This window comes from Centruroides vittatus, unplaced genomic scaffold (assembly GCF_030686945.1).
Source record: "Centruroides vittatus isolate TY-2023 unplaced genomic scaffold, ASM3068694v2 contig_7, whole genome shotgun sequence".
Taxonomy (NCBI): Eukaryota; Metazoa; Arthropoda; class Arachnida; order Scorpiones; family Buthidae; genus Centruroides; species Centruroides vittatus.
In genome coordinates this window covers 3,600,438-3,619,245 of record NW_027122442.1, presented here as the reverse complement: position 1 = coordinate 3,619,245, position 18,808 = coordinate 3,600,438, and the positions used below count along the sequence as shown (strand labels likewise).

Below are 18,808 nucleotides of genomic sequence, written 5' to 3'. Positions count from 1 at the left end.
ACAACCGAACTCTCAGTGTTTAGCGACAGAACCGCTCGGCCACTGGTGGGCAGTTGTCAAGTTGGCAGTGTTTTTAAATATTTCAAAAACTAAGGAATATATCCAATGTAATTTTGTTAATGTTATAACTTTTATTTTGGTAGGATGCAATTATCACTGTTTTAAATAATCATCTTCAAGATTCTTCGAATTTAGCATTAGATGCTATTTTAGAGTAAGTATTCAGAAATTTTTTGATTTTATTTTATTTTAATTACTCTATATAAAGTATTCTATATACTGTTAAAAATATGTATCTGAAACTGATTTCTCTTCTTTAGATATCTGTATTTTAGTGTTTTTATTTTCATGTTTTTAATGATGTGAACTTTTGACCATAAAAAAAATTTTGAATTATTTTTACTGCATGTAATTAATTAATTGTATTGTTAGGAGTAACTTCTAAATAAAAATTTTGTAAAGGTTTAAGTTAAAATAGGCTTTTCTTTGAAAAATACATATAAAAGTTTTTATAGTCAAACCTCAGGTTACAAACATCTCTGTTTATGAAGAATTTGGTTTATGAACAAAATTTTGAATGCTATATTTGCTCCAGTTGCCATACAATAAGTAAACTGAGGTGTGACTGTATAATTAATCACTTTTGTTTTCTTGTTATTAATTTTTAGTAAAAAATAATCATTTAATTTTATATAATATAATTTTGCACACGATAGCTGTTAAATTTAAATTTTATGTTTTTCCCTGTTATCTATAAGATAATTTTGTTTGTGATACTGATGCACTATTACATTTGTATGATGCATTTGTACACACACGTATATGTTTGGATTCATGGTGTCATTGAATTTTCTCTTTTTCTATAATTAAAATAAAGACCAAATCTGCCCAAAAGAATCACCATTTTATGTTTTGTGTTCCAAGACAAAACACTTTTCGGCGACTGACCTTCCTTTTTAGGTTACTTGTCGCCAGAAGGTTATTAAAAAGTCCTTTTAAAACACACAAACACTTCCAATTAAAATTAAAAAATTTTTAAAAAGGAACTGGTGACATAAATCAGACGTCTTGCTTACATCCATCTTGCCTTTTTCGGGGTATCTTGGCTGCTTTTACTGGTTTCTCTCTTTCTCTCAATTTTTCTTTGAATAATTTATCTTTCTTTTTATTTATGTATTTTTTACAAGTCTCTTTCATTGTATTTTATAGAAAAATTTGCAAAAGTCCACACATTTCTTTTGAGTGATCATAAAAGTTTATTTTTTTTACTAACAAATCTATGACATCATTGCCTACAAACTAATCTGCCCCTAAAAACTCCATAACACTATAAAAATTGCCAGGACAAATAGTAATATTCACAGAAAAATATATTTCCTTTGACCATACATACATAGATGGGTCTAGACTAGACCCATCTATGTATGTATGGTCAAAGGAAATATATTTTTCTGTGAATAACTCCATAACACATTTAACTTTCATTACATTCACTTATTTAGGGGTTCCATTAGCTTTTTCAAATCTGTAGTTTTTTGCTAATGTCGTCTTGAAAACTGTAGCAAAACAAGTATTTTGATATCAGTCAGTACAAAATTAGAAATGCTAATCTCATAGTCGAGCTAAGATTGTAATTGAACGTGTGTCTGTTATTTCTGTCACCATACAGTAAAGGCAGCTTGGAAAACAAATTCTTTTCAAGGTAAACTATTGATTATATCAATCGATAAGCAATTTATTATGAAATATAGTACTGTATAATAAAATTGCAACTGATATTTTGTTTTTATGTTGAAGGTATTTGTCTTTAAATGTCATTATTAAAAAAAACAATAATGCTAAATGGATGTTTGTGGTATTGATGTTTACTTAAACATCATTTAATATGATATAACCATGAATAAAATTCATTATTGCAAAACTAAGCTTATTTTATATCATAAACACTTGCTGATGAAAGAGTAGAGGATAGAGATTCCATAGCATGTATAATCTGTTTAGTACATTGGTTCTCGAACTTTTCCGATCCATTGCCCCCTTTGTTCCATAAAGTTATATCCAACGCCCCCTAACCATCAGTGACCCCAACTTTTGCCTTTGGTCACCATTCAGTACCCTGCCTCCAGCGCCCCCCTAGATTTACTCACCGCCCACAGGGGGGCGGTATACGCCCACTTTGAGAACCCCTGGTTTAGTATATGCCCAGAATTTTTAGTTCTTGGTTATATTGTGCTGCCAGATATATCACTCTTTTTCTTTGTCTTCCGACAAGCATGATATAACTAGGGGCTACTGTATTAAAGCATTTTGAAATAATTCTGAAATGTACAAAAACACATTGTTGTACAGGAAACTATCGCTTTTGTCTAAATGTGAAATTTTTCATCACTTTTTTGTAACTTTGCAGACCAAAGTTGTTGCTAAATTACACTGCTTGTTGCAAGAAAGTGAAAAACTACTGGTAGCGAGATCCCTATGTATTTCTCTTCTTGAAACAACTGGTTGGTGCCTTGCACTTTGAATTTAACTGGTTCCAAGAGGACGTTTGAACTCTGAATTGTTCAAAGTTCAAATCTATTTTTCCTGTTAGAAGTGATAGAAAGTGAATGAATCCATTCCAGGAACTTAAACAATATCCATTTCATTAAAGTTAAACAGCAAATACAAATAATTTAAAGTAAAAATATCACAATTAAATTTGTGTTATTTTTTACTTTAAATTATTTGTATTTGCTGTTTACTGCCTTAAATAAAAAATTAAATCATCAAAACAATAAGTAAAAATTTGTAAAAACTGTATAATAAAATGAAAATTGTATTTGCTGTACTTTAGAGAGGAGGGTGATGTCCCTATTTCTGAAAGTCACTATGCAGCTTGCTTGGGTTTCTCACAAATAATTCTCTCAGAGATAATATGACCAGCCAATTGATTCTCATTTAATTACACTAGGATGAGTTTTTCCATCTCTTCAATAATATGTGTTTGCCTGGAGTAGCTCATACCTTTAGCCACATTTGCTGTTTTTATTGCTTTCTTCTTAAGAATAGTGCACATTTTTGACTTTGGCATCTTAAACATGGCTGTCAGACCTGCCATATGTGTATTGCATTCATGCTTTGCAATAAGTCCTTTTTTCATCTCAATCGTTGATAATACAACCTTCTTTATCGGTTTCATTCCTTCCACATTCTTATTGCATGCCATGGTTAATAGGTATGAGTTACACATTTAACCAAACATACCAAAAATAAAGAGAAATTATTGTCACAATGCCAGGCTGCAATTTTTAATCATATTTTAATTTAAAAAATTATGTGACAATAAATTAGAATCAACAACTGTAGTGCCTTTGACCGGTGTGCTTCTTCTCTCTTTCTCTGTAAATCGCAAATGTTTTCGAACCTCGTTGGGTTCTTCCTCAGGCGTAACGGAATTCTGTTCTACAAAATTTAAATATCCCGTCGAAGTTGACCGTTGATTTAGAAAAAATTGCATTTTGGAACGCTGTTGCGTGCAGCCAATGTCGTCATATTACACTTGCGCGATGTGAATATAGCGCTACTTCAGGGATCTGTCGATGTGACTTCTGGTTCAGACTGGAAGTTCATATATAGTTAATTGGAGCCTCTAGTCCCTAAGCTTTCTGTGTCTGATCTCAATTTTCATCTGTCTAACTCTATTCTTGAGATGAAGGAAGGATGGATGGATAGAAAACATTAGTGGAAATCTATAGATATGCAGTTTGAAAGTTGCAGTCCAAAAAGTGCTGAAAATATGAGTGTAATACAAGAGATGCTTTCACAGTAGGAGAGAGAGAGACAACTTGGGCACACAACAGATGGTGTTTATGCAGCATTTTCATTGCATAAGTAGTTTGAACATAGAAACATCATTCAAACTCCAGATCAAATTTCTCTTGAATTTAGCATTTAGACTCTGGATAACACAAAGTTAAAGTTATTCAGAGTATGAGGTACTATTGTTGTAAATTAATAAAACAGTTTAATTATTGAGAACATGATTGAAATAATGATATGAAACTGGCTAGCTGGTGTTTTTACCATTTAATTAGTGATCTTTATCCAAATACCATTAATTTACTTTATTGCTTACATTGTAAATCTAATGATGTGTAAATATTCTGAAAGTATTTAAATAATCTTATTATTAAAAATCCTATTATTTTCCATTTAATCCCAATGTTTCTTTGAAATATAATTATTGTTTCTTAAAATATATCACTTTAAACTCTTACAGATTGCTCAACTAAGAATTACTTTATCCTCATTTGAGAGTGAGAGAATTACTTTTGCAACTATTTCTGTAAAATACAAATAAAATTGATCACTGTAAAAAAAATCCAAGATAAAATATATATTTAAAAAATACACACTATTGAAGACATGATCATTATTTCAAAAAGAAAAACTTTCAAAATCTTTTTAAATGTCCTTTCACAATCACTTTAATATAATCAACGTTCTTGGAGTTGACTTTCTTTCATAGGCTCTTCTCTGCCTATATTTATGTAAATTAATAAAGAATCAAAGCACACCAGAGTAATATATAAATAAACCTTCGAAAACACCTTTAACCGGCGTGAGGTATGATTAATAGTCCACGCTAACGTTTTCGGATCCCTCCTGGGTCTTTCTTCAAGCTACATTAGCGTGGGCAATTAATCACACCTCACGCCAGTTAAAGATTTTTTCGAAGGATTATTTATTTATGTAAATTGTTTAAAAATTCTGTGACATTGGATATCTTCAAAAATTTTCATTGTAAAGAAAAAAATTGCTAAAAATCCAGGACAAAATATATATTTTAAGACAAGATTAAAAAACTCAATGACTACATTCTTTGACACTGCAGTGGAAACAATTATTGAATGTATATAGTCACCAACTAACAAAACTGTGTTTAATTTTTGAACCTGTTTAATGTTCGTGGTTTCACTATTTCATAATTTTCCTACGATATACCAGTTTATTATTTAATATTTTTCCTGGTTTTCTTCCAAGAAACAAATGTTCTCTCTTTGAATTTTCTTTTCAGAACATTTAAACATTTATTCTTTTAAAATACTGGTATGGATGGCTCATACTAGCATTGTAGAAAAGTACAAGATTTACCAACATGTGTTCAACCTTCACAGACAAAGTCTTTTTTCTTTTTTCTGGAAATATCTCCTTTCTCTTTTGCATCAATTGCTACCATCATAATCCACTTCCCCTCACTTGTTTACTCTATTCTGTCTTCTTTCCTAATAGACGTCGGCATTCCACTTTCATCTGTCTACTCCTGAAGACGTCTGGGTTAAAAGTATTTTCATTATTTCAATTCTACACACTATTAACTATGCATTGTTTAATTTAACAGATTAACTACAGTGGCTAGTTTGTCCTTGATACTAATAAAATAATAACAGTTTAATGCATTAATATAAAAGCCAAATGATTGCTAGATTACATTGGGTTATTTTACTACCACTATTAATAGTAGTAATAAAATAGCCTGGTATAATCAAGCATTCATATTTGGCTTTAATGTATAGCTATCGGGTTTAGACATTAATATTTTTATGCATTAATGCTTATATTTTTCAGAAAAAAATATCAGAAAAAACTTATATTTTTGAAAACAAAGAAAGTCATTATTAAAAATGTTACTATTAGTTTAAAAATTTTTATCAAAAATATGAGATTAAACTATTGCTTATTTATTAATCGCCTATTAATTTAAGATATTTTTAATATTTTATACAGACTTGTTGTAGCATTGGCCAGAGATTTACAAATGGACTTTTATCCATTTTTTCCAAAGATTTTTTCATCAGTTGTTAAACTTTTGGACACAAAAAGTACTGAAATGATAGAAAATGTGTTTGTCTGTTTGTCTTACCTTTTCAAATTTCTTTGGAGATATATGGTGAAAGATATTGAAAATGTTTTTATGTAAGTAATATAATAAAATATGGTTTTTTTTAGAAATTAAAATTTATAGTAATGTTATTTATTTGAAATATTTTTGATATTTTTTCAGAACTTACCTGCCTTTGTTAAAAGATGACCAAAAAGAATACATCCGTAATTTTGCGGCAGAAAGTTTTGCGTTTCTTGTGCGGAAAGTAAATATTATATCTTGTCTTTATTTTTTGTAATATATATTAAATTTTATTAATAATAATTTTTAAAAGTAATTCTAATTGTGCTATTGTATGATCATAATTCTAAAATACACATTAAAATGTAAATTAGATGCAAAGAGTATTATCTGAAAAACGATTTCTTTAAATAAGAAATAATTGTGTATTTCATAAATACATAATTATTTTGAATTAAAAATTCTATTAACAAATTATTTTTAACCTGAATTTAATGAAATTATACTCAAATTACAATTTTTTGCGACTGAGACAGATGTTATGAATGTACAGTAGAGTCCCGTACAATGTGCAAATAAAGCAAGCAACAACCCTTGAATTTTGTCGATCAGAGGTATATGTTTTTTTTTTTTTCAACTTATAGGCCAAGGTTTAAACTTTCATAAATCGTGTGATAATGCAGGTTTCAATAACGCGATTTCCTATAATGCGTAACGAATCCCCCGCGTTGTACGGGACTCTACTGTGTTTCAATTTTCAGTATAGTTTTATTTGGATTCAGATGATGAAAGTTTTATTGATGTTACCAGGACTTTTCATACTAAATAAATATACAGAAAGTATATATTTGGCATTTTTACATACATATGTATGTGTACACATTACTGCGATTTTAAATGCATATAAATCCAGCCCTTAATACTCATTGTTAGGAGCTACATGTTGAAAATAGAAGTTATTTTATAATAGAAAAATTCAAAATTGTTGCTATAGTTACAATAAAATACTATGCATAATGATAGAAATAATAGATAAAAGTAACATGACATTAATGCAACCTATGTTTTAAATTACAAACCTTTTCCTTTGATAATGATAATATAATGTTTGAAAGCACTTGAATCTTTTTATGTAATTCCTACTCCATTAAAGTAGTTTTTACTATATTTATTTTTTAGAGTACAGTTGTCCCTTGATAATCCGACAGGTATGGGACCAAAGGGATGTCGGATTACCAAAAGCGTCTGGATTACCGAAAGTGATTACAGTAGACCCCCCTATAACACGGAACTTTTCTACCGTGTTATAGGGGGGTCTACTGTACATATTTGGCATTGTTTTGCTAGCAGTAGCCTATAATATTCCTACATGTTATGAGTAAAATGGTGCCTAGATGAATATGGAAATGAAACACCCATTTCAGTTAACTAAAACATGTTTATTAAAAGAAATATGGAAGCCAATAAATGTACATACAGTATGTATAGGCATAAATAATACAGTACATACAATAATTTATAAACATTATAACTAAATGCTACAATGCAGGTAGATTAATTATGTACATATGTAAATATGTACGTACATACTGTGCTCACACTTTGAAGACGGGGACTACGGTGACCTTGACGGGAGGTGCGTCGGACTACTGAGCATGTCGGATTACAAAACGTCAGACTATCAAGGGACAACTGCATTAATTTCCTTTCTAGATACATTTATTTTTATATCTTGAATATTTAACTCTGCTTTAATGGCAAAATAAGGTACAGGTCAGTCTGGACCAGGGGTTGCTAAAGTGGTTGATATCGACCCCTGGGGGTCAATATAACATTATTGGGGGGTTCAATGGAAAAATTGACACTAAAAGTCACAAATATAACTATATGTATTATTATGTTTTTGAATATTGTTTCAATGAGTTTAATAGTACAGCATTTTGAAGATTTAGAAAATATTGATATCCTAGAAAGGATCATGGTGCCATTTTCTGTGCAAATTGAAAATGTCGGCATCAATTTGCAAGATAAACTAATTCAATTATTAGCTGAAATTAAAGCAAAAACACTTTTTAAAAATTTAAATTTGAGCAATTTCTGAACGAATATAAATATAACAAAAATACACAAAACTTTGTGATATGGTAAAACCTTTTTTGCTGGCATTTCCAAGTTCATATATGGTCGAAGCTGGTTTCAGCCATGATAATTCCATTTTAACAAAACAGAGAAATAAGTTAAATTGTCTGAAAGTTCTACGTTTAAGACAAAAACTTAAAAATTTTGAACCAAATCTTGCTAAGGATCGTCAAGCTCACCTGTCTCACTGGTTGTCAATTACAAAAAATTATTATTAACATAAATACAATAAATGTAAAAAATGCAAAATTAAAAGAAATGTATTACAATAGTAAGCGTTTTTTTTTTTTTGCTTGTAACGCACATTTTTTTGGTGGGGGTCGATGTGAGGTTTTGAAAAGTTGTAGGGGTCGACAATAAAAAAAGTTTGCCGACTCCTGGTCTAGACTGAATAGTTTCTCTATAATATAACATATAATTTTGATAAATTATTAAATTGAAAAATATCCCAAATTTGGATACATAGAGCACAAGAGTATCTACTGATGAGTTTCTGAGAAATCTGTGTAAATAAATATTGGGCGAGTTAGTTGATCTATGGATTTTTTTCACTTCTTTTATTCTTAACATTACTTTCTTCTTTATGAATTTAAAATGTTTAATGAAAGTTGGAGGAGAAGTGAAGACAATATCCAAATAAGAAATTTCTTTAACTACAGTAGAGCATCAATTATCCGACCCCTGATTAACCGACCGTGTTCTAGTCGGCAAATTCAAATGTCCGCTAGTGATGTGGCGCTACAATATTTGGTTATGTTTTGCCTACTTCAATATTATTTTTGTTAAATTTTTGCATGTTTTAGCTGGCAGCACTGGCTCGACCATGAAAGGGAGGCTAGTATTTAAACCAGGCCTAATACACTATACTAATAATGTATTTTTTCATACTTTTTGGTTATCCGACCAACCCCAGTCCCCAATTAAGTCGGATAATCGATGCTCTACTGTATTTCTGTATAATTATTGTCAATGAAACATTTTTGTTTTATTCTGGTTGATTTGAAGGCTATTTTCTGCAAGTATTTATGTAATCTGTTTAACTTTGCATGTTAATTGAGCTTTTTTCTAGGATAACCAAATCATCAGCATATTGTAACAAGTTAATATCAGTATTATATAGTAAAACCTGCCTCATTTTCAAAATATATATATATATATATATATAATAAATATATTATTATATAAATAACAAAATTCAGGATATTTCATTTGAATATACTGAATTTTATTCTATTAATAATAAAAAAACAAAATACAGTAAGACCTCGCTTAATGCTGATTCGATATAACGTGGTCTGCTCGAAGCCTAGAAAAAGCGCTGATTTAAATTATTGCGGCATTTCATTGATTCGTATATAATACGATTATTTGCGAACACAAATCAATCAGCAAAAGGTGGCAAAAGGTGTACTTTCTTTAAATCTATGTTTGTTTGGTGCAATTTTGATAAAAATATAACATCATGGATGCCGTAAAAAATATCAACTTCGCTTGGCAAGAATTAACTGATAAATGCACAAATGAAGTGTGGAAGAAGTTATGGCTGAAGATATTCAAGAATTCTCGACGAGAAGATTCTATCGCTGTATCGTTAGATTGACCATTCTCAACCTAATCAATATAGCAGGACTAGAAAAGTAGACGAGCAGGATATTGAGGAGTTACAGCAGGTGAGAGCCTTACCGACGACCTTCAAAAACTGGCAGAATGTGGAATTCATGTGGAACTGGAAAATAGAGATTCTGAAAACGAAGAACCCAAAAAATTTCTCTACATATTTCCTTAGTAAAAGTTTGGTAATGATAACTGAAATCGTTGATCAAACTGTAGAGAATGATCCAGATTTTGAAAGGCGAGCAAAATGAGGCATTTTGGATGCAATCTTCTGCAACCGACATTTGCTTAAGGAAAGAAAAAAGCGACAAATGAAACTTCACAATTTTACTGCAAAAGAACAAGAATTTCAGAAAAGCCAGGACCTTCATCACAAAAAATGAACTTTACATTTCTGTTTGCATATGTTTATGTGTTAATTAACATATATTATTATACAAATTAATATAAAAATAACTTAAAATTATAGTAAAATTTGCTTATTTTTTGGTTGTGTGTTCTCCTATCCCTATTTATTCTATGTTAAAATGGTCTTGTTTAATGCTGTTTCATCTAGGAACACATCCCTCACGTTAAGCGGGGTCTTACTGTATATATCAGACAAAAGTAGATGTGATAACAGAATCTTTGTAGGCCATCAAGTGACTATAAAAATATTGCTGAAAATAGTATGTGTGTTGTTCAATGTTTGTTTATACTGAGTTTTTATTATTATATTAGTCTCTATATTAAATAAATTAAAAAAAGGTTAATCAAACACAAGTTTTAGTTGGAAATATTTGTAGTGGCCTGCTGCATTTATTGACCTGCTAAGTGGCACTTAGTGATTATCAGGAGCATTTTTCCACTTGTTTACTATTCTGTAACAAAGATTTTACATCTGCCACATAAGTTGACCTCTAATTTTGGAGAAATTTTTTTAACCTATAATGTTGATTTATATACTAGCATATATGGTACATTAAAAATTCGAAACTTTATCATTTGTATTAATATCTTAATATAACCTTTACTATAAATTTGCAGGTGAATGACAAAGAAAAGTTTTTTATTTTTATGTTTCGTCAATTGGAAGACAATTCAAAGGTAATATTATTATAAAATCTTAAATTTATTGTTTAAAATATGTATATAGAAAAATATATTAACAATATAACATATATGCACACCAACCAAAAACCTGTTACTAAGCAAATATACTCCCACAACTGCCATAAATGAACGGGCTAAATTTGGATATAATGATTATAAATTAGAAATGAATTTGGCATTAGAGTGTGGCATTAGGCTCCATCTCATATTAAAATTAATAATTATAATATTTAATTAATTAATTTAGATTAAACTGGATGATTTTATTTAGTATGTCAAATGACATAAATAAATCCTAAGATTACTTAACAGTGTTAGCTGCATTAGCCTTCATCCTGATCATCAAGCACGATATTATTAGAAATAATTCTGGACATTTAGAAAAATAAAATTAAGTATCTCAAGGTAAATAATACATATTACTACACTATGTTTTGACAGTAATATAAATTGAGGTAAAAAGAATATAATTACCAAATTTTCCCTAAAGTATACAGTTTTGTTACAGATTTTCTGAGAAAAAAGTCATCTCGTATCAAGGTTATAGTGAAGTTAGAGTAAATGAAGGTGATTGAACATACTGGCATTGAATAAAAAATTCAAATATTCTAATCTTGACACAAATGTTTCTTTACCTTCTAGAATTAAATGTACATAGAGCATTGATTATCCGACTCAATTGGGGACTGAGGTTGATCGGATAACTGAAAAAAATGGATAATCGAAAAGTATGAAAAAATGCATTATTAGTATAGTGTATTAGTATATTAGTATATCCCATGTAATAAGCATATTAGTATATCACCATTAACCTACTTCGCATTGAATTTTCATCGATGTTAAGCCTAACAAGTTTTTTAAAAATAATAATCATCGTTAAATTATTTTTTTATTTTGCACAAAATAAAGACAAAAATAGAAAATCAAGCCTGGTTTAAATACTGGCCTCCCTTTCATGGTCGAGCCAGTGTTGCCAGCTAAAACACGCAAAAATTTAACAAAAATAATATTAAAGTAGCCAAGACATAACCAAATATTGTAGCGCCACATCACTAGCGGACATTTGAATTTGCCGACTAGAACGCGGTCGGTTAACCGATGTGACGGTTGATTGGGGGTTGGATAATCAATGCTCTACTGTATATGTTATAAATTATTAAATAAAGAAAACAAATGGAAGTAATGCTTACACACAAAACTGATCTTTAAACCACTTTATACAGTCATTCTGCTTCTTTCACAGTACTAAATGATTAATCTACCTATTTATATTTTTGCAAAAATATTATTTTAAATTAATAATAAAGATATTATAGATATTTAAATTTTTTTTCATACTTACGATAGGTAGATTTTTTGAAAATTGTGCCTTTTGTGAATTTTTTGTAGCCGTTTATATTGTATTTTGAGTTTTGTTCTATTTTTAGAAGTTAAATGCAAAATTCTGAATTTTGTTTCAGTTAACAGGTGGAACCATAATGTTAGATATAAATAGAGTATTTTCTCACAATAAATATGTTATATACTTATTAATTGGTTAATATTATTTTACAGATGGTTAATGGCTTTGCACAGCTATTATTTCACGTGATGAAAGGTGTTAGAAAAGAATTTCATAGTTGTATCAAACCTGTGAGTTTTGAATTTTATATTTAAATAGTATATAATTTAAATAAGTAAGCAAATATTGTTACTATTATATTCTTAAGCATTAGATTATTAATATTCCATGCCACACACTACTATAGCATGGAATGTTCATGTCAATTAAAAATTGTTTACTCTATAGCAGGGGTGGCCAACAAGTCGATCGCGATCGACGGGTCGATCGCCAAGCCAATTTTGGTCGATCGCTAGCGATGTCTTGACTTAATGTATTATATTTGTAACCGAACGCAACTGTATGCATGCAGTTATGACTCGACTTGTAAGCAGTGAGTGCACTTCGTACTGAAACACAGTGTATAAACATAGTATGTATTTCACACTCTCCTCCCCACTTAGGGCTGTTTCACACTATGACCGACTGGGCCGACCGGTCCGACTCCTAGTCGTATTGCCATGGCAACAGCAGTCGGTCGACAAACTGGTCGTTCCAGTCGGACAGATTTAAAAAGTTAAATATTTGTAGTCGCGTCAGAGCAGTCGGTGAGCTACAGCCAATGAGAGCTTCGAAGCTATAACCAATCAGAGTTTAGATTTATCCGAAGTTAGAAAATGGCGGAAGGTAAAGTTTCTCGGAAGCTTTAATAAACGAAGTTAGAAAATATCCATGGCTTTATGATATTCGGCGAGCCGATTATAAAGGCGACATTGAAAAAAATAATTGGTTAGAGTAAAGCGAAAGGTATCCAGCTAAAAAAATAGTCTTAAACTTCATATTAACGAATAGACGTAGACATATCTAAATGTAATTTGATATGCTGAATCGATTGGTATTAAAAAAATATTACTTACGATCAACCGTTTAAAAGTTACGAACGATTTTTTATTTCCGTCTATTTGCTTCGTTTAAGAACAACTTTATTAAGAAATACGCAGGCACTCATCGATATTAACAAAACGAATTACTTTAATTCACCATAATACATTTCATTTACAAGAGAAAGCGACATTAAAAATGCTAAAATGGTGTCGTTAGCCCGCGAACACACGACAACCTTATAAAGACGGCCATGTTTTCTGTTTAAATTGAAAAACTTACCACGATTGGCTAGTGTTGTGATCTGTAAGACGCGTTCCGATTGGTCCTTACGAGTCGGCCACCGACATAATCGTACTCAGTGTGAATTCTTTTACTGCTAGTCGGTCCGATTATAGGCTCGGGTGGGTCGGACCGGTCGGACCAGTCGGTGACAGTGTGAAACAGCCCTTAGACTATGCCTATGACAACAAGTCGATCGCGACACATTTTTACGATAAAAAGTAGATCTTATGTGCACAAAAGTTGGCCACCCCTGCTCTATAGGATATGTCAGAATTATGTTAACATTAAATGGAAAAAATATTTATATTTTTTATTAATACAGTGAAACTACAATTATCTGGTTTCCCTCCAATTTTGTTAAAAATAAATAGGTATGTACAGTACATGTACAAAAAGTAAATTTTTCGTAAATGTAGAAAATAAACTACAGGTATTCCTCACGTAACAAGGTTTTGCTTAACCTGGGATTTGATTAACGTGCAAAATTAATTTGCGGCAATCTTTTTATATACGTGGTAGAAGTTTTAATTAACACAACTTTACCAGCTGTCTTCACTTAATGTAGAATACCGTATTTGATTAACATGATTTTGATATATGCTGTGGCATTGAGGGATTAATTAACCGTGTTAATCAAGTGATACCTGTATATTCATTTGTAGGTACAGTACATCTTCACACTTAATATTTTATTTGTATGGAATTATATTCAAATGTACTGTACATAATGGTGTTTTTGGATAGAAAAAAGGCTATTTTAAGCAAAAATTCAATTAGCCAGATAGTCTGCATATCTGAATGGCCCAAAATCCCAATTAATTTAGATAATTGAAGTTTTACTGTAATATAAATAAAAATAATTGTGTGTGAAATATTATTAATGAAAGTTTATTAGTAACATTTCATAAATGATAAATGTTTTGAATTAAATATTTATTAATGTTAAATAAGTTTCTTTTTTTTTAAATTTAAGTATTAACATCATTTTGATATATCCTATATTATGAAAATTGATGTCAAACTAACAAGGTATCTGCTGATCATGAAAGGGAAGCATTTACAAAACAGGTAATGCTCTTAGCTGTTTGCACTGCAGAGGAGCAGCGAACAGTCATGAAGCTTTTGTAGTCGGAAAGTGTGAAATCTTGTTAAATTCATAGAAGAATGCTACAGGTGCATTTCTTTAGAAGTTCTGGCCAGGAAATTGAATGTTGGTATAGGATTTACACTTACTATTACAACTTATGATACTTGAGAACATGGAGGTACTCAAGTATCATAAGTTGTATGAATTGTTTGTATTGTGGGTGCCTAGAATGTTGACTGATGAGCACAAGATGAATTGTGTTCAGACTTCTACAGCTTTCATGGCACAGTAGATGGCAAATGAGAAGACTTCTTGATCTTGCTCCCTCTGACTATTATGTGTTTGGACCTCTGAAGAACATTTTGAGAGGATGAAGATTTGGAAATGAAGACAAGGTAAAAGAAGCAGTGTATTCCTGGCTGAATGTATATCCAAAAATATTTTTTTTTTTTTTTATGGAGTAAAGAAGTTGTGCAACAGTATGAGAAGTATTGAACAGTATTGAAAAAAAGAATGATTATGTAGAAAAAATAAATATCATTTGTATCTATAATTGAATTATATATCTCAAAATATTTAATTTACTGTTACTTTTTGAAATGCCCTCATAGAAGACCAACTATAACTACTGTTGTTCTGTAACTTGTTTCTTGTTTTCACTTTCGTTTATGAATAATTTTATAAATACTAAAATATAATTTTGATTTTGTCTTTATTATTCATTATTTTTATATTACATTAATATTATGAAAATAATAAATTTGTTAAATAAAATTGCATATACAGTAAATCCTCTACTTACGAACTTAATCCGTCCATAGCGGTCGTTTGCAAGTCGAAAAGTTCGTAACTCGAAAAGACGACGTTTGGCGCAAAAACTCAAATACAACGTTGTTTTTACAATTATGTAATGTTTAGGCTACTTGAATAATGTTGAATTAAGATTGTTAAAGGAAAGTATAAATTCAAATCAATCACATGTACGTTATTTATTAAAATTACTCATTTAAAACAACTACAAATGTACATATGTATGTACTGTAAATGTTTTTAACATAAAACTTCAAAAATAAACTTGACTGTACAAAATAACCAACTGCACTTTAATAGTAAATGAATGACACCACACACGATTGACACACAACTACAGTCCAAACTCAACTAAGAGCTTCTCACCTACCTCTCACACTCATGTTAACCCGCCATCTGTTGGCTTTGTTCGTAACTTCGAAAGTTTGTAAGTTGAATGTTTGTAAGTAGAGGACTGCCTATAATTATAAAATAACAGCTTAATTAGTAAATATGTAAATTTCTTTTCTTCAGATATTTTCTATTTTGATAAATTGTCTTGGACAAGGACTGGATAACAAGGAAGAAATTGTATGGGATGAATTTCAGAAAATTTTTACTGAAACATTGATTTTAATGGCTAAGTATACAGAACAGAAAAATACAGTAGTAATTTGGAATTCATTTTTTGTAAGTTTATTATAAATATATTAATGTTATATGATGATGATTACATATTTTATTTTCTATTATAAATGACTAGTATTAGCTGTTTTAATTTATGATGAAAGGATCCAGAAAAACCTTTAAAATTATTTGAATAAATTTAGAAATAGCAACTTTCAAATATAAGTAAAGTTGGGAAGTTGTAGTGCACCCCTTTTTCACTACTTACACAGAAGACTGTTTCTTTATTAAGTTTACAATCATTTGGAGTGGATATTAGTTCCTCTTTCCCTTCTTTTTTTTTACCACTGAGCACATTTTTGATAGTTTTTTCTTGTTTTGCCCTTAAATTTATTTTTATATTTCTATTTATAAATCTGAAATTAAATTTTTAATTAATAATTTTTTTTGATATATTGATATTTAAATATCTTCCTCTGGTGTAAAATAATAAGGGCAATTCCAATGTTCACAAAGGTAAGGAAGCAATATGGTAACAATAGTATTTTGAGATGTAAGCTGTGTGATGTTACTATAAATTTGAATGAAAAGCATCTCTCTCCATAGGTTAAGCAGCACATTAAATATGCGAAACATATTTCCAAGAGGAAAAGAAAAAAATGAAAAGAAGGGACAGAGTTTTATTTCAGCATTATTGAATTTTGCAAAGGACAATGCTAATAAGAAGAATGAATTTTCTTGTGAACTTGTTACATCTTTAATACTAGTCAGGGATTGTTCTTAACAATATGCATTTCGGATGTATAAATTCATCCAAAATGTGTATTGGAGTCAATAAAAATGAAATGAAAAAACAGTCACCTTAAACTCATTTGTGGTCGTTATGATAAGTTTGGGCTTGAGGCATATTAATAGGCAATAGAAACTTATCATTTAAGTTTTATAGAGAGGTTTTTTTTTTTGGTACCGAAAAATGGTGCAGAAGTCATATTATGAGCATTATTGTCAGTCATAGAAGGCTTCATTACAGGAGAAAGTGCAGGTTATGGACTGATATGTCGAAATTCAGCTGTATTCTGAAGATAGCTGTTCAGACAGCTGAAAATGTTCAATTAATAAACAATTTTCTGTGTAAAGGTTTAAGAGTGATTTAATAAAATATTGAATACCAATTTGTAAAGCACATTATGTAACTTATAAAAGAATTTTATCATCTATTTCTTTAGTCTCTCGAGTCAGGGCATTTATATCATATTGCAAATAGTTTCAGAATGTATTAATTTTTGTCATTTGCTGTGAATGCATCTGTACCATTGCTTGACTGGCAACACTGTCAACCAGCAGTTGAGGCAGCAGTGGAATGTGAACCAGGTTGGAAAGGTCACAGGTGTGTAAAGCTGTGTTTTAATAACGACTAGCTACACTATGCAGTGTATGTTAAATCATGTTAAGTGAGCTAGATACACTACAATTGGTTTCAAAGGAACATTCAATATAACAAATTTGTGAATATTTAACTGTTGAGAAGAAAGAATCTTGAATTAGAACTATAGACAGTAATGTGCAATTACACCCTTTCAGCCCTTGTGGTGAACAAGGAAGTGTTTTTTTCGAAAGGTAAAGGTGGCTTCAAGCAGTTGAATTTTACCTCAGAAACAAAAATATCATGGAAAGAAAGAAAAAAAAGGCAACTTTGTTACATCTGGATGGCTTAGATTCGCAAGATATATTCTACACCATTCCAGATGCCAACATGGTGAAAGAGCATAAAGATGCATTTTAAAAGACAAAGACCATGACAAACTATTTCAAACTGAAGACAAACAAGAACAAGACATGGTTTCTGAAGTCTGTCACAGTCTATCCCAGCTGTTAGTTGGTCCAAAAATCCATAAACCTGACACCTTTCTAAAGGAATGTAATGCCAGATAGGCTATAGGATACACTGGATCTATTAGGTCCCGTTTCAACAAAATAATATCTGCTGTTAATTATTGATTAGATTCTATAAAGTGACAATTATCTACAGCACGAAAGAAGATACAATCTTGAGACACTTTACCGAAATATTTGCTAGACACAGTTTTCTTCACATAATCATTGCTGATAATGGTCCACAATTTGTTAGCAGGGAACTAGAAAGATGGGCAGAGCAACAGGGTATCACAATTAGGCATTCAGCTCTTCTGTGGCCTCAAGCAAATGGGGAATTGGAAAGGCAAAATCGTAGTTTACTGAAAAGGTTAATGTATTGTTTGACACCACATTCTACAATGGGTATAAGTTCAACAGAATTATTGTTCAATCATAAGATTAGAACAAAACTACCTGACTTTGGTGATGATATTGGGGTGATGAAGAGGTTAGAGAGAGAGATACATGGAGAAAGATGAGAGAAAGGGAGTACTATGATAAATGGTATAGGGTAAAGGAATGTGATTTGAAACCAGGTGATACTGTTCTCTTGAGGCAGAGCAAAGAAAATAAATTGAGTTGTGAGTTTGATTTAGCAAAGTATCCAATAACTAGAAGAGTGGGAAATACCGTCACTGTCAAACCACCAACAGGGAATACCGTTACCAGGAATGTCTCCATGGTTAAAATATTTATTTCAAACAAACACACACCACCAGAAATAATCCAAGAGAAATCTAGGATTATTATGATTTTAAATTCTTTTTATGTTAAGCAAACATAAAAATGTTTTTTTAACTGAAATGTGTTAGAATTTACATGAATGTGATAAAGTTCTGTATTAAATTAAATATGACTTTTGGTGATATATATATATATGAAGATTAAGGACTTCAACTTGATATATATATAAACCAGAAGTCCTTAATTTTCAAAAAAAAAGTCAATGGAAATT

The 18,808-nt window shown here is 30.4% G+C and overlaps 1 protein-coding gene across 1 annotated transcript in view; it reads left to right on the top strand.

The window, feature by feature from the left end:
- Positions 1–18,808, top strand: part of LOC136980413 (small subunit processome component 20 homolog) — a 132,045-nt gene that overhangs the window by 10,216 nt on the left and 103,021 nt on the right. The window contains exons 4-9 of the mRNA XM_067276519.1: positions 144–214; positions 5,767–5,955; positions 6,044–6,128; positions 10,664–10,723; positions 12,284–12,361; positions 15,847–16,002. Coding sequence (XP_067132620.1) covers positions 144–214; positions 5,767–5,955; positions 6,044–6,128; positions 10,664–10,723; positions 12,284–12,361; positions 15,847–16,002 — 639 coding nt within the window. The remainder of the gene's footprint in view (positions 1–143; positions 215–5,766; positions 5,956–6,043; positions 6,129–10,663; positions 10,724–12,283; positions 12,362–15,846; positions 16,003–18,808) is intronic.